Below are 15800 nucleotides of genomic sequence, written 5' to 3'. Positions count from 1 at the left end.
AGCTCCTGAGTGTTCTAATGATGGACACGGGGGCTGCCGACAGCTAATGTCACCTCGTGTCCTGCCCTCCGTGCGACCGTCCCACCTGAGGAAGAATTGTCCTGTTCCAGATAGCCAGCAGGGTTCCTCCGGAGAACCCCTGGACTAGAGTGACCTCTGAGCTGGCTGACGTCTGTCTGTCGTGAGACGGTAGGATGGCTGCTCTGACATGGCTGGTATCCTCTACCCTTGGGAGCCTCTAATTCTTCCACGGAAACCCAGGGAGCGGAGAGCGTGCACAGCCTTACCGAGATGGTGACAAGAGCTGTGACACTACAAGAATTGAAAGCCAGCCTGCGGGCAATAAGCCCCTTTTCATTTCCCCTTCTGCGGAGCACTTACATCTGTCTGCCTAGTGCTGAGCGCGACGGGCGTGCCGGGCTGGAGGCCGCCACGGTGAGCAGGTGCAGGGAGGAGCAGGGGGACCGAGAGGGAGGGCCCGTCACGGGGGGCGGCTGAGCAGGCAGCAGACACGCTCCAGCAGGAATGGGGGTAGCTGGGGTGCTGCAGGCATCCCCGATGCAGCCTCTGAAGTCTTCATAGCCGGAGAAGAGGCTCCCCCAGGAGCAGCCAGTGGGGCTCCTGGGGCTCCCGCCCTGAAGATATCCCCAGAGTCCCGTCCCCTCCCCCCATCCCGGGGCTGGGAGGATGCAAACAGTAGGCACCTGGGGCCTCATTATGTGAAGGGCTCATTTACCCAGTCCCAGGGTTAGCAGTTTGGGAACTTGGGGCACGTTTTTGCTTCAAGTAAAAACAGCATTAGGTAAAGCTGATTTATTTGGTAGAATTTTAACTTGTTAGACTCTGTAAGTACATCGTGGTTTTTCACAGATGTGCCTGGGAAATCCGTAGTTGACAGACACAGGAAACTCAAGCTTGGAGCCATATCAGTTTGCGTGTCGGGAAGCTTAGGCCCCTGCTCAGCTTAAGAATCTGGTTTTCTCTCTGGAATAAAAGTAGTCCACTATGGCCCTGGCTTGGCCGGGGCAGTTCATGCTGCCTTTCTGCCCCCGGGTATTCGGAAGCAGAAATCTGTCTCATTGGATCTGAGGACCCTCTCTTGGGGTCAGGAAACCGATGAGCCCTGAATACTCTATCTTTACCCAGAACGAACCCCTTTCTCCATTTGGCAAACTTCTAGTCTGTTGAGACCTAAGGCCAAATTTAGTTTTCCCAAAGACTTCCCATGGGTTAACTTACCCCTTGCTTATTAGCAATGTTCTTCTGTTAACCAATGCTTATCTGTGTCAGTTCATTCTTCCCCGGGCCAAGCACGGCCTAACCCCAGGCTGCTTGCTGGGAACTGGGAAGTGGAGGTCATGCTGCTTCCACCTTTGAGAAGCACCCGTAGTTCGTGACAGATGATGATAGTAACCTGCCGTGAATACCGCATATAAGGGGGACAGGGAGGCGGTGGTCCTGGATTAGACTCTGGTTGATAGAGAAGATTCCGTAGCTAACGACCAGACTACAAAAGGTCTGAGCGTAGTCAGATTTTACCACGTTTAAGGGCCTCTCGAGTGATTTACTCCTGCTCAGGGGTTTCAGAGCCCCTTAGTAACTGGCCCTTAAGGAGAGCAGCTGCTCTGCCCCTTCCTCCTGCCCATCTGCTGACTTTGTCTCCCTGCAGGATCAATGGGGCAGCTGTGGGAGGGGGGCTGGGGTTAGGAGAAGAGGTGGGCAGAGGAGCTAGGGGGCTGATGGCACAGGGCAGGCCAGAGATCAATTGGGATTGATCCAGAGGGGTGGCAGTGGTCCAGGGAAGGGGGACAGACATGAGAGACACTTGAGGTGAAGTGGTAGGCCTTGTAACAGAGTGTGGGTCAAAGGAGAGGAGAGGCCCCATCATTTCATAAGCTGCTGGCCTCAGGTTGGTTCGTGCCAACTCTGGGACACGCAAATCAGCATCGCTTCCCATTAGAACAGGCACGTTGACCAAAATGACCGCTGTGAATGGTCAGCCACTGAGTGCGATTGGTGGCTGTGGGATCCCACCAGGGAGGGAGGAAAGTTGTACCAAAGAGCCTAATGTTTCATGATGCCTTTGCTTTGGGACAAATTAGGAATAGTTTGGAAGTGGGGCACTTGGGTACATCGTATAAAAATGTGATGAAAACAAGAGGTCGAGCTTCAGAATCAAGTAATACTTATGGAACATTTTAACACATGTTTGCCTCTGTCCTTCAAATGACCTCTAAAGTCTGCAGCATCCTCATTTCACAGATCAGAGGTGGTGAGGGGTACACTCTACCGTCCATGGTGAACTCACTGGATTTCAGTGTGAGACAAACGAGCATGTGGGGTAGCTCCCGAGACACAGCCGGGGGGCAGCCAGGAGCACCTGCTGTAAACTCCCTCAGCTCTGTAGACCACGTTGTCGGGGGGTCAGATTCCGGTAGCTCTTACCATGGCTCCTTCGTGGTGTTCTCGTTGATTTAGGATTTAGTCTAGACCGACTAATGATGCGTTAGAATTGTCTTGGGGGTTTCAGAACCCCGAGGAAGGCTCACTGCAGATTTAGCTGAGGTCATCATTGTTCCTGAATGTCGTACCCCAGTTGCTTAACTGGGTGGTTAACCACCAGACAGTTATGTCTCACAGTTCTGGAGGCTGAGAATCCTAGATCAAGGTGCCAGAAGATTCGGTTCCTGGTGAGGGCTTGCTTTTGGACAGCAGAGAGCTGGTTTCTCTCTGTCCTCATATGGTGGAGAGAGAGAGAGAGAGAACTCTCTGGTGTCTCTTGTTAAGGGGCCCCAGTCCCATCATGACCCCACCCTCATGACCTTATCTAAACCTAATTCCCAAAGGCTCCATCTCCAAATACTATCACATTGCGTATAGGGCTTCAACATATGGACTTGGGGGACCTGATTCAGTCCATAGCAGTGAAGTTGTATCTTCTCTCTCACCCTAATCTTATCCTCATCCAGAGTTGGAGTCTCTAGTTTTGTACGTGTGAAAATTTCTTTTTAATTTTAAAATATTTATGGATCTCCAGCTTGATAATAGTCAATATAGCTGTACTGTTTGTATCTATGGATAGTTCTTTCTCAGGATTTATTTTTTTCTATTTAGTATTTAGTATTCTATTTAGAATTTAGTAATTGGTGCTTTCAAATGTATTATGGTACAAAAGTAGTTGTACATGTTTTTGTTAGTGTATATTTGGCATCCATCTGAAGATTGTACCCATGAATCCTGAGACTCTTGCAGTGACTCAAGGCAACCAGGAGAGAAGTGGGAGTGACACCATGAGAAGTGGCTGACAGGCCAGCAAGTGGGCAGAGCACAGGGAAGGGAGTCTGGGGTAGGAACTGACGGAGGGCGGAAGCGGTCTATTAACACATGGCAGGTGTAGCCAGGACGTGATTCTTGCAAGACCCTGGGAGAATAGGTTTCGTGTACTGAACTATGGGATCAGAGACTACTGGGGGGAAAGGACAAGGGGAGGGGTGCCCATTACCAAGTCCCTCCCGGGAAGAGGGAGCTGATTCTGTGAATGAGAACTCAGTTGCCAGAGCGGGGGGTGTCCATATTACGGTGACCGAGAGCAGTGTTTGGTGGGGGTGTGGAGCAGAGGAGGTGCTGACAGCACAGCTGTTTCGCATGAGCCAGGAAATGTTATGCCCTTAAGATTTTCTGGTCCTCCCAATAACCTTGGAAGGTTGATCTTGCTGGCCCCAATGCATGGATAGGAAAGGAAGACCAGTGAGGTTAAGTCACTTTCCTAGAACACGTGCTTGTAATGGCCGACCTAGGATTGGGACGTGTGCCTCTCTGGCCCCAAAGCCCGTGGTCCATCTATGATATTACTGCATAAGTATCTCCTACCTCAGGTCATGAGGGTGGAGAAGTGGATGGGTACAGGGTTCGTAATCTGATGGGCATGAGCCCAATCACCCCATCTTCCCCCGGTGGTCTTCGGCCTGCTTTATACTCTTCACATCTTTAGGGCTGTGCTGAGTGGGGAAAGGATGCACCAGGTTTTCAAGGGAAAAGCGTGTTACAATATGTAATCTCTGAACTTCCAGACTGATTTCCAAGACCCAATTCTAGCAGGATTTGAGCTATGTGTAAATCCGCAATGTATGGAGCTCCTTCTACAGTTATTCTAAAGGAGCAGAGCTGGTTAAAAAAATCATCACGAGCCCATAATGCAACTACGGACTCTGGGGTTGGATTGCCTGTTTTGGGTGCTGATTATGGTCCACCCACTAGCTCTATGACCTTAAGGAATTTACTTAATCTTTTCAGGCTTTGGGTTTCTCATCTGTAAAATAAGTTTAATAAAATACTTACCTCCTAGATTAATAGTGAGGATTAAATGAATAAAGTGCTTAAATTAATGCTGGCTGTCTAGGATGCATTCAATAAATGTACCAAAAGTGGGGGACAAACAGCCTGAAAGTCATCTAGTAATAAAAGAGGGAGAAGAGAGCTGTCTGCGGATGCCGGTTGTATCTTAGCAGCTCATAGCCGTGTCTTTCCTTCCTCCTTTTCGTAACTCCTGAGCAGCGGCTCTGTACCAGGCACTGTCCTAAGTGCCACAGATGTAGGGACACTGCCCAAGCCGTGGACCTGATTGCCCGACAGATAGGGGCACCGCTGACTAGGTCAGGTGACCTGAAGCAGAGCCCCCACCCACCCCCATGCAGGGGATGGAGGGCGTACACTCAAAATGGAGTGAGGGAAGCAGGTGGGTCAGGGCGGAGCTCAGCCAGGATGTGGTCTCGGTCACAGTCTCCCTGCAGCCTGATCTGACAGAAGACTAGAGTTAGTCCCACCTTGAGGCAAGGTAGGTGGACTTTAGTACCTCCTGGGTGGGACTGGGGTATGGGTCCCCCCTGAGAGAGCCTCCTTTCACCCAAGGGTGATTGTTCAGAGTGGGGGGTGGCTAGGAGCAGTCTGCACACCCCATCTGCGTCAGCTTGGGTGGGGGTGCCAGCCCACAGAGGACACGGGCAGAGCAGCCACAGAGTCTATTAAATCACCCAGGTGTCCGGGGATGAAGGGGGGGAGGTGGGATGTGAAAGAGGGGGGCTCTTCCGCAGCCCTCAATATCCAGGAAGCTGTTTTTATGGGTTTTGCTTTACGCTTCTCAACCAGTTTGTCAACTGGCTATCAGATCCTGTGTCTGACATAGCCGTCTAGGGTCCTCGCAGGTAGGAGTAGGTACAAGGTAAATGAATGGAGTGAATTTTTTTATTGTCCCGTGAAATATAGCCTAGAAAGTGTTACGTGTAAATAACGGAGAACTTGTTATTTCAGTGCTCCCGATTTTCATGCTGAGGCCAGGTTCCGAGTCCGTAAATTCCTGTGATAGATACTATCTGTTCTTCCCATCCTCACTACTAGCTCCCAGTCCCTTATGCCAAGGGGAACGGGAACAAGGTCTAACCTGATAGGACAGCTCCTGAATATTCTCTCTCTCACCTGGTTTTCATCCAGCCTGGTAAGCCCTTCTATTGGTCTTAGGACATCCCTCCATCTCTTATTAATCTTGTCCTTCCTTGTTTTACTCTGTCCCCCTCCTTCCCAGGTGCCGCCCAGACCAGGTACCTGGTGCCTCTTAGCTGACTGGCTCCCTTGGCAAACTCTTCGGTGCTGGTCAGTCTCCCTAAAACTGAGAGAGAGGCTTTTTGCCTAAAGTTCTGAGCAGGGCCTCCTTGACCTCCTTGTTCCTCAGGCTGTACACAACAGGGTTCAGCAGGGGGGTGATGACCGTGTAGGTCACCGAGATGAGTCTGTCCTGCAGGGAGTTTTGGGATTTGGGTTTTAGGTAGATGAAGGAGGTGCAGCCATAGTGGACGACCACCACTGTGAGGTGGGAGGCGCAGGTGGCAAAGGCCTTCTTCCGGCCGTCCGCGGATGCCATCTTGAGGATGGTGGAGACAATCAGGACGTAGGAGATGAAGACCAGCACCATGGGCAGAACGAGGACGCAGAGACTGATGAGCAAAGTGACCAATTCTTTGATGGTGGTGTCAGCACAGGCCAGCTTCATTAGGGGCCGGATGTCACAGAAGAAGTGGGAGATGACGTTGGAGTCGCAGAAGGGCAGGCTGAACACAGAAGACACCTGCGTGATGGCTGTGCTCAGGCCAATGCTCCAGGATCCGCTTGCCAGCCGTATGCAGGTCCTTTTGCCCATGATGACCGAGTACCGTAGGGGGTTGCAGATGGCCACGTAGCGGTCGTAGCCCATGGCCGTGAGCAGGAAGCAGTTGCTGATGCCGAAGACGAGATAGAAGAAGAGCTGAGTGGCACAGCCTGGAATGGAGATGGCTTGTTGGGGGCTCAGGAGACTGGACAGCATCCGGGGGATGATGGCCACGGTGTAACAGGTCTCAGAAACGGACAGGACGCTCAGGAAGAAGTACATGGGTGTGTGAAGTTGCCGGTTGAGGCGGATGACCGTCAGGATGAGGGCGTTGCTGGCAAGGGTCAACAGGTACAAGACCAGAAAGACCACGAAGAGGAGGAGTCTGTACTGCCAGCCAAAAATGGAAAAGCCTTCAAAGGTGAACTGTGTCACAGCAGTGAAGTTGGGTCTGGGCATCGAGGAGAATCTGGGTCTGAAAGAGATGAAACGGGAAGGTGGAACATGCAGGCTGGGAACAGGCTGGTCCACGGTCCGCATCAGCCACGTGCAGGGACTCCAAATGGGTGTCGCTCCGGGTTTCCGAAGTGCTCCGTTTTCAGATGCTGGCTGGTTTCTCCAGGGCTTCCTGAGGTTCTCTGGGACCTGGCACTGGGGACAGATGCGGGGGGCGGGGGGTGGCGAGGAAGAGAGTAAATAGGTAGAATGGTGGAAGCACCGTATGTGCTTGGCTGGAGTGGATGCGGAGCAGACAAAGCCCTAGAACAAGTGCGCGGCACTGGGTCCGCCCCAGCTCACCTGCTTCAGTCCAGCGGTGACACAGCACCTGCAAAAGCCACTTGTGAAGGGACAGGCGTGAGGCAAGAACCCAAGCCAGGGACAGACTGCGGTTGCAGGCACGCTTCTGGGAGGGAGGAGGCCAGCTCCCGCTCTGCTCGCAGCACAGAGCATTGCCTTCCTCGTGGTGCAAACTCAAAATCCAAGGTCTAGAAGAGGCAATGAGAGGAGGCACTGCTTTTTCCCCTTGATAAGAGTCTCGTGTGTGGACCCGGGACATTCTGTGACCCAGAGCCTGCTCCTTGCTTCCTTCCTTTGTTCCCCAAACACCCCTGGTTTCAACACCCTCGTCCCCTTCTGTGTGGAGGGTTGTTTCTGCTTGTCTCCTAGTCTCCAAACACAGTAAAGCACCTGAAACATCCTATAGGTTTGAAGTACCAGTCACTATAAGAAAACAATGATAAAGAGAACAAAACATTTAAGTTTATAGAAGTCTCTGGCTTTAACCCCAGTGTAAATGGAGGGATGCTTTTCTTTGCTCACTTCATTTGTCTGCATTTGCTCATCTATAAAATAGAATAATATATTCTCACAGTGTTACTATGGAGATCATATGAGTTACTATGTGTAAAAAGACAAGCATAATTCTTGGTACATAAGAGACCAACAGAACATTAAACTTCTGCTCCTTCACCAACCAGCCCTTCCCACTCCCTCCTGGGTTCTCCTATGTCAGACCCCCCCAGACACATACGCTCTTTCTCATGTTCAAGGATGGTTCTTGTCCTTGATTTCTCTCATCTCTATTGACTTAGAAACGCAGTCCCCACTTCCCACCTCCTGTCCAGTTTCAGATTCCGAAATCTGGATGGAACTGGTGTTGGCCTGGCGTCCAGACGCCCCCATGAACAAACCCCAGCTCCACCTGCTTCATTGTGACCTTAGAAACATTTCTCTTCGGGCTTCAGTGTCTGCCCCTGTGAGGTGAAGGCATTACTGATCTCCAGGACAGAGGACTGGTGGAAGAATTACACCAGACAATGGCCGGAAGGCATTTAGCAGAGGGCCCGGTATACAGTAGGCCATCAATAAATGGTCACTATGGGTAACAATGAGCATATATGAATATATTAAGTCATTGTTTTATCCTCCCTTCTCTTCCAAGCCTGGGTCAAGGTTACAAGGTGGTTGGTCTTCAGCTAGAATACATATAACAGCTTGCGGGTTCGAGGGAGGGTGCTTTTCTAAAAGCTTTTGGAGACAGCAGGAAGAGAGGTGGCAGGGCAGGAAACATGCCAGCAGGGGAGGGAGTCCCCAGCACGGGGAGGGGATGGGTGCAGGGCTGGGTAAGCCATTCCCGGGGCAGCTACTCCGCAGGCGTGCCTGTGTCCCGGACCTCCTGCTTGGGCTCCTGCACTCACAAAATCCTGGTGTTTGAGCCTGACCCTCGCCTTCCTGGCCCCTGGGTGATATCTGGGGCAGGAAGCAGGATGAAAGGGTGGGGACTGCTATGTTCAGGAAATAGGCTTTTTCTGGTGTAAAGGGGACTATTAAGTTCACTCCATCAGAGTCTGATGTTCTGTGGCTCACTGCGAGGCCTGTATACCATGAGTGTGATGGAGGGTGAGGGCTGGGACTGCACGGTTGCAGTGCCCCTGGGTCACCCTGTGTGATGCTTGAGCGCTATATGTTGGGCTAAATGGACCGGTTAAGCCTTTTGGAAGTTCTGCGTGAGATTTTCTTAGGTTAATGTCCAGATAACCCTTTCGGAGTGGTTTTGTTGGGTTTTTTTGCGTGTATGTATTTTTAATGCTTTCTATTCCCGAAGTTTTATAGCACAGCTGTACATTCATATTTCTACTTGACAGAATTCCCAGGACAGAAGAGAAACGGTGGCATCCCATGAGCAGCGCTGGTGAGGCCCCGCCCAGTCAGACAAGAATCCCTGCTTTACTGAGTCGTGGGGGGTGACTTACCTCTCCCAGGCAGGGCCGAGGCTCGCTCCGGCTTCGGGGAGTAAGGCTGGAGAGCGTAGAGCCGCGGTTGCAGTGCTCCCACTCTGCTGGGGCAGACGCAGCTCGCACAGTCTTCTGAAGGGAGGCCCAGGAAATCTTAGAACCCACTGGGGTCTGTCGGTTAATTCCTCTCCTGATTGGTCTGATGTGGGAGACGCAGAAAGCACCAGGCTCCCCTGGGCCTTCCTGTAGCCCTGACCCTTAGGTGTGGATTGTCAGCTGTCAGGACGGTGTTCCTTGCTCCTGGACTCTGGGGGCTCTCTCCCCGAAGCCACAGTGACTACCCCCAAGGCACAGTAGCAAGATCCACATCTCCTGATGTCTGGGGATCTCGTTAGACTGGGAGCCCATCAGCCCAATCACACGGATAGTTTGTAGGCAGCCTGGGGTTTCCCACGGGAGCAAAGCCTCTGCGTCAGGACGCGGTCCTGCTCTGCTCTGTAGATGGAGAGGGGCCCGCGCCTCAGCGCGCAGCTGTGTTTAAGGGTGCAGCTTAATTAGGGAAGCCAGTCACCCTCGGGTCTTCCAATGGGAATGTTCTGGAGCTGTGACTCATTCACTCCTAGATGCTCCCAGCAAGTACTCACGGAGCACGTGCCACATACCACGTGCCAGGTGCAGGGAACAGAGCGGAAACCGGGGCCACGGCGTCCGTACCGCGTGCCAGCTGCGCTGATCGCCCGTCCCCTTCCAGAGCATCACCGCGTGTTGCCAGGGAAAGCAGAGAACCTCCTCCTGAGGCAGAGAAGGGAGGCCTGCCTGGAGCCATTCCTGCCTCTCCCCCGTCTCCCCCTGCATTGGTGCAGGCAGCAGACCCAGCCTTGTTTACATTTCCTGCTGTGAGCCCAAGCCAGGCCTTCCTACAGGCTGAAGGCCGATCAGACCCCAGGTCTGCCAGCTTCCCTGGGACTTTGGCTCCTGGGTGTTTCCTATTCTGGCGCCCAGTTTATGCCTTTGTCTTAGACACCTGTCAAAGTAGGAGAGGCTCCCTTTCCAAGAACCGGCAGACCGAGGCATGAATACTTGAAAGTAGGGCAGTTTATTAATCTCTCGCGGCCTTGAAGTGTTGATTCGAGAGAACCCGGAGCCACTTGGCCTCATAAGCCATTAAGATCAGAGAGCCCCACAGCTGAGAGCAAGAAGTATGAAGTGTATTTACCACCGCTGCCGCCCCCCCCCCCCACAGCCTTGTTGAACCGTTGAAACCAACCGCAGAGCAGCTACAGGAAAGCTTACGGGTGGGGGCGGGGGGGGGTGCAGCAGGTTTTACCAAGACCTGCAAATAATCAGTTAATCTTGGGCCTTATTTGTCCGTGTCCCTTCTTTGCAGTTTTCCCAGTAGCACCATTTAAATATTGATGCGGCTCTTTGGAATTAGAAGTACAAGGGATTTGAAACCCATCAGAAAGAAAAGGAAACCCTGATATATTGAAATTATGAACTGGAAAACGAGTACATTTTTAGAAAATGTATGATTCTTAGTGTATGTTTATCTGACATAAGATGAGTTTAGATGTAAAAAGACTGTGAAAAATCTGGAGTGCATGGAGGTTTTTTCTGAGAAGGGAGAAAATACATTGATTACATCATCTGTCTATTTTGGCAGTTTTGTCTTTTCCGTTCTGACTTTTTATATCTCCTCTTGCATCCAGTGGTGAGCTAAAATACAGGATCAAATGCTAGCCATTATCGGGGCAGTTGTACCTTTTCCCAAAGTTTAATTAAAATGCTTCTCATGGGGCACCTGGGTGGCTCAGTTGTGACCTCGGAGTCCTGAGATCAAGCCCCACATCAGGCTCGGTGGTCCGCTGCTGGAAGTCAGCTCGAGATTCTGTCTCCGCCTCTGCCCTTTCCTCCCACGCTCCTGAGCTCGCTCGTGTGTGCGCTCGCTCTCTCCCTCCCTCCCCGCCCCCCCCAAGTCTATAAAGTGCTTCTCATGCTTCAGTCCCCATGATGCTTGCCGAACATACCTGGCACCTGCCCTCTATCAGATGAAGGAAGTTCCCTTCTATTCCTGGTCCGTCTGCAAGTTTATCACAAGTAGTCTACTGAATTTTCAGCTGGTACCTTTTCTATATCTGTGGATACAATTGTATGCTTTTTACTCTTTAATTGCTTAGGGTGCTGAATTACATTAATAGATTTTTCTAATGTTGACTCATTCATTTTTAAGGAAAACCCTTAGTCAAAAGACCAAGACCAATATACACTATTGAATTCAATTAGCTATTTTTTCACCTACCCGTTATTTGCCAATAATTATCTCTTAAGTATCTTTCTCTCCTTTGCCTATTTTTGGTACCAAACGTTTGCAATTAGCAATGTTTTTAAATGCTGGGGAAATTTCACGCCTTCTCTAAGCTCTGAACCTGGTACTTTTTCTTGGTTGTTTTTTTTGAAAGGGTAGATTTTTTTTTTCCCACTGCTTTTCCATTTTTGTAGGGTTATTATTCTAATAAATTTTTTATTCTTGATATAATTATGGTAATATATATCTTCCTCTGAGTTTACCCATTTTATATACTTTTTCAAATATTTAAAGTTGTTGCAGTTCGGTTTTTATAATAATTTTATGTGCGCCTGCCCTCGTGGCCTTTTCTCCTGACTTCTAGTCTGTCTGATTTATCTTATTTGTTGCAGGTTGTTTTAGATTGATCCTTCCAAAGATTCCAAATTTTAAAAAATAACATTTCTGTTGTTTCATGTTTACTTTGGTATTTTAAATTCTACTTCATTATTATTTGTTTCTACTTCTCTTGGGTTTATATTCTTTTCCAAGCTTTTTGGATTAGAATCTTTTATTTATCTTCCCTCCCACAGTAAATATATATAAAGCTATAAATTTCTGAGAACTGCTCTGGATATTCCTCATTTATTTTGATGATGTGTAGTGCTTCTGTTTTAAGTTGTAGTACTGTGTATTTAAACAATTTTTGTTTTTATATCATTTTAATTCCGTTTACTTAGATGTTTATGAACAGAATAAGGGTGAGGCAAGAGTCAAGAGGTCAGACCCTGGAGTCACGGAGCTAGGTTTCTGTCTCTCCGTGACTTTGGGTGAGTTGTTCCTTCTCTCCGCGTCTCCATTGCCTCGTTTGTAAGATGTGGGGGATGATAGTACTTCCTCAAGCAGCTGTTGTAAAGATTGAATGAGTAAATATTTGGAAGTGGTTAGCATAATGGCTGGCATGGAAGTGTTTATGAAGTAAATACTCCCATCTATGAGGAGGGGTAATCAAGGGTATGGCTGCCTTTTTGGCGTGGGGCTTGATTTCTTAATGCATTGTGGTCGATGAAAATTAGTTATATAACATCAGTATTTCAGCATTTGTTGAAGCATCCTTTGGGGTCAGAATTGTGACCATTTTCGGTAAGGTTAGGCTTTTAGATCAGGCTTATTAACTGTCCTTCTACCCTTTTTAGCCCTATTGACCCATTGATTGTTTTATTAGTTTCTGAGAGAACTGTGTGACTATCTCCTATGATTGGGTATTAAATTTCTTCCAGTAGTTTTACCAATTTTTGCATAATACAATTTGAAGCGAGGCTGTTGGGATCTTATAAATTCATGAATGGAATGATTTCCTGGTGAATTATTTTGCTTACCAACAGTCTAGGTCCCTTACTGGTTTTCACTCGGTGTAAGATTTTGTCTGATGTCAGTAATATTACCTCCGTGTTTTTTTTTTTTTTCAGCATTTTCCTGGATCCCATTTCAACCTCTTCATTTTCAACCTGTGTCATTTTATTTTAATAGCGTACCATCAGATTATTAAAATTCAGTCTGAGAGCCTTTTTGTTTCAATTGATTAACTTCATCCACTCACATCTTTGATGATTAGAGAAATTGCTGGGTATTACTGTTATCCTCTATTTTCCATTTATGACGCTTTCTTACTCTGTTTGTTTCTTTGCCAGGCTTTTGTTTGACTGATTCATTTTCTGGTTATATATGCACCGTGTCTAGTCATCCAAAAGTCAAACTGAATTTTTACAATTTAGTTTTTATAAATAATCCAAGTGCAGAATTAAAAATACAAAATGACACTTTATTATTAAAACAGTTCTCTATCCACCCATGATTCTTGCTTCTTAAAGTCAGCTCTCCTGTCTCCTCATGGTGTCCACCTCATTTCTGCTGCTTCTATTTTATGTAAAATGCCTATAGTGATATTTCTTAATTCCTAGACTTTAGGCATCCTCTCTTGCCTTCCCAGCTCACTGACAACACTATGCACACATGAACACAAACATACCCACATACCTCTCTTGTCATCCTCCCACTAAAAATTAAATCTGTTTTCAGAACATACGTCATTGTGATATGCAAATATTATCCTGAGCCGTGTAGCTGTACTGTGAGTCTGTCTCTTCCAGTGCAACATCTGTTTTCTCCCTAAATTTCAGTAATTGAACCCTTTTAGTGGTCAGCTTTGAAGTATCTATAATCCAACCTTTTTTTTTTTTTTTTTAACCAGAACAGTAAAATCTTTTCCCAAAACTAGTTACATGTGGTCAGACGTATCTAGTCATTTCTGTCTGGATGGATGGATGGATGTCCATCTGTCTAGCTTGCTTCTTTGCTGCTTTTTGTCTTAAGACCACTGTTCTGCAGGCCTTTCCTCCAGCTCCAGTCTAGCTTGGGGTGTTTGTGGGACTGCTCTAGGGCTCTAACCCTGGAGCTTTCCTTCACCAGCATTCTCTCCGCCACCCTGACCCCCAGCTTTATTACAGCAAAATTAACAAATAGTTACTATGTATGTCTAAGGTATTCGATGGGATGATTCGATACATACCTGTGAAAGGATTACCACAATCAAGCTAGTTAACACATCCACCACCGTGAGTGTGTGTGTGTGTGTATGTGGTGAAAACACATATGAATATCTCCCCTAGCAAATTTCAGGTACACGGTACAGCAGTATTCACTGTAGTCACCATGCTGCACAGTCGATCCCTAGAACTTATTTTATAACTGAAAGTTTTTACCTTTTGACCAAGATCTGCCCAGCTCCCCCATCCCCTGGCAACCACCATTCTACTCTGCTCCTGTCACCTTAACGTTTTTAAATTCCACCTAGAAGTGAGCTCGTGCAGAGATCACACAGTATTTATCTGTGTTTGGCTTATTTCACTTACAGTAATGTTCTCTGGGTCATTCATGTTGCAAAGGTTAGTATTTCCTCCTTTATATGGCGGTAATATGAGTGTGTGCACGCGTACGTGCATGCACACCTTTCGTCTCCCACGCCCTCTGTATCTATTCATCTGCTGCTGGACACTCAGGTTGTTTCGTGTCTTGGCTGTTGGGGGTAATGCAGTGGTGAACACAGGAGTGCAGATATCTCCCTACAGAACACCCACTGTGCATATTCTGGAAGAACCATATTTAGAGAATTAAGAAAATGGGAATAAAGCCTCTGTCAAGAGCTCTGAAGGATCTGAGATTTATCTTAGTTGCAAGCTGGCAAGTTATCCTGACACCCTGTCACGGAGGCAGGCAGAAGACACAGACTGCTGGGTCTGAGACAGAAGACCTCGTTCCTCACAGCTGTACTGTTGACATGGGCCCTGGTTCCGTGAGCTCCGGTTGTCACACAGGAACAGAAAGAGGGCCAGGAAGTACTTGAACATGCGATGAGTTAGTTGCATTAGAAAAGTGGAACTCTGAGCTTGCAGAGCCTGGATCTGCTTTAATGTGCAGTCAACCGGCCAGCCCTGTGCTCCAGGGGGCTGCAGGAGCATCTAGAAGGGAAGGGGGAAGATGTGTGTGATGGCAGGTGGGGTAAATATTGGCTTCTGGAATGAAGTGCAGACGCACGGAGCCTCACCTGTGAGGGAAAAGCAGCATGGCTTTTACACGGGGAAAGTATCCTTAAGAGGCTAGATGAACCATCTGCTGTATAAATAAAAACAATAATCTATTTTGGGTTTCAAAATTTGGAAAGGCTCTCTAATATTTGAGCCATTAAAATAACAAAGAATCTTTATTATGTTCAGATTAGAGGCAGGTAATAAAGGTCAAGATAAATGGTTATCTATCTTAATAGAAATGTATATACTCGAAGATATGAAGATAAGAAGTCAATGAAAATAGATGGCAGGAATTTCTTTGCAGCTGGCAGGAAGAGGGAGTGAGAAAATGTAAAATAATACATTTAAAAACAGAGCAGAGAGTATGATTAAAGCATAAAGTCCTCTGAGCTATTAATTTAAAAGAAAGTAGAATTTGAAATCACTGTGGGCAATTTCTAAGTATATAAAAGTATATAAACCCACAAAACTGGGTTTCATCAGGGAGCAGGCAAAACAAAAGACCCCTCACAAAGCTATGGTTCTCTTTCAGGAAGGTGGGGGAGCCCATCCACGCCACCGGAGAAGAGCCGGGAAATGCCCTCAGGAGAGTGGCAGGGCCTCCCGGGTGCAGGTAGCCCGATAAGGCAGAGACTCTGAGGGCCGCAGTGGCAGAAGCAGAGAAGGGATGTGATTCATGTCAGTCTGTTAGGGATGGCATGAACGGAGCTAATGCAGCCTCCTTCAGCTCACACAATGGTAGAAATGCATAGTGACGTTTTCGGTTCAAATTCAACCTTTGTACTTTGGAAAATCCCACACACTGAGGCACCGTTCAACCCCAAAGTCTCAGCTGGGTTTCTCTTCCTTACGGTAGACCCCAAAGACTCAGCCTCTTTAAAGCTTCTACAAACCACATGGCCCTAGACCCATTCAGAACCACTCTTCATTTCCTAAACGTGACAAGATTATCCCTAAGAGTGATGATAATTATGGCCGAAATTTTGTTGAGATCTTACTGTGTGTGTCACTTTGCTTAATGGCTTATGCTTTAACCTCTTTGAGCCTTACAATAT

General features: G+C 48.0%; 2 protein-coding genes and 1 long non-coding RNA gene across 3 annotated transcripts in view; 2 read left to right on the top strand and 1 right to left on the bottom strand.

Moving 5' to 3' along the window:
- LOC103672062 (olfactory receptor 10J3-like) overlaps positions 1 to 15800 on the top strand; it is a 143243-nt gene that overhangs the window by 56378 nt on the left and 71065 nt on the right. The window lies entirely within an intron of this gene.
- LOC121103955 lies at positions 4780 to 10878 on the top strand. Its single transcript, XR_005836259.1, has 3 exons — positions 4780 to 4834; positions 8785 to 8831; positions 9498 to 10878. It is a non-coding gene; the product is annotated as an uncharacterized LOC121103955 (long non-coding RNA).
- Positions 5543 to 7717, bottom strand: LOC103672105 (olfactory receptor 10J4). The gene has a single exon (XM_008700777.2). The coding sequence runs from the start codon at positions 6677 to 6679 to the stop codon at positions 5657 to 5659; it is 1023 nt and encodes a 340-aa protein (XP_008698999.2). The 5' UTR covers positions 6680 to 7717; the 3' UTR covers positions 5543 to 5656.

Source organism: Ursus maritimus, unplaced genomic scaffold, assembly GCF_017311325.1.
Source record: "Ursus maritimus isolate PB19 unplaced genomic scaffold, ASM1731132v1 scaffold_2, whole genome shotgun sequence".
NCBI lineage: Eukaryota > Metazoa > Chordata > Mammalia > Carnivora > Ursidae > Ursus > Ursus maritimus.
The sequence above is the reverse complement of the archived record's forward strand: the minus strand, read 5'-3'. Positions and strand labels throughout refer to the sequence as shown.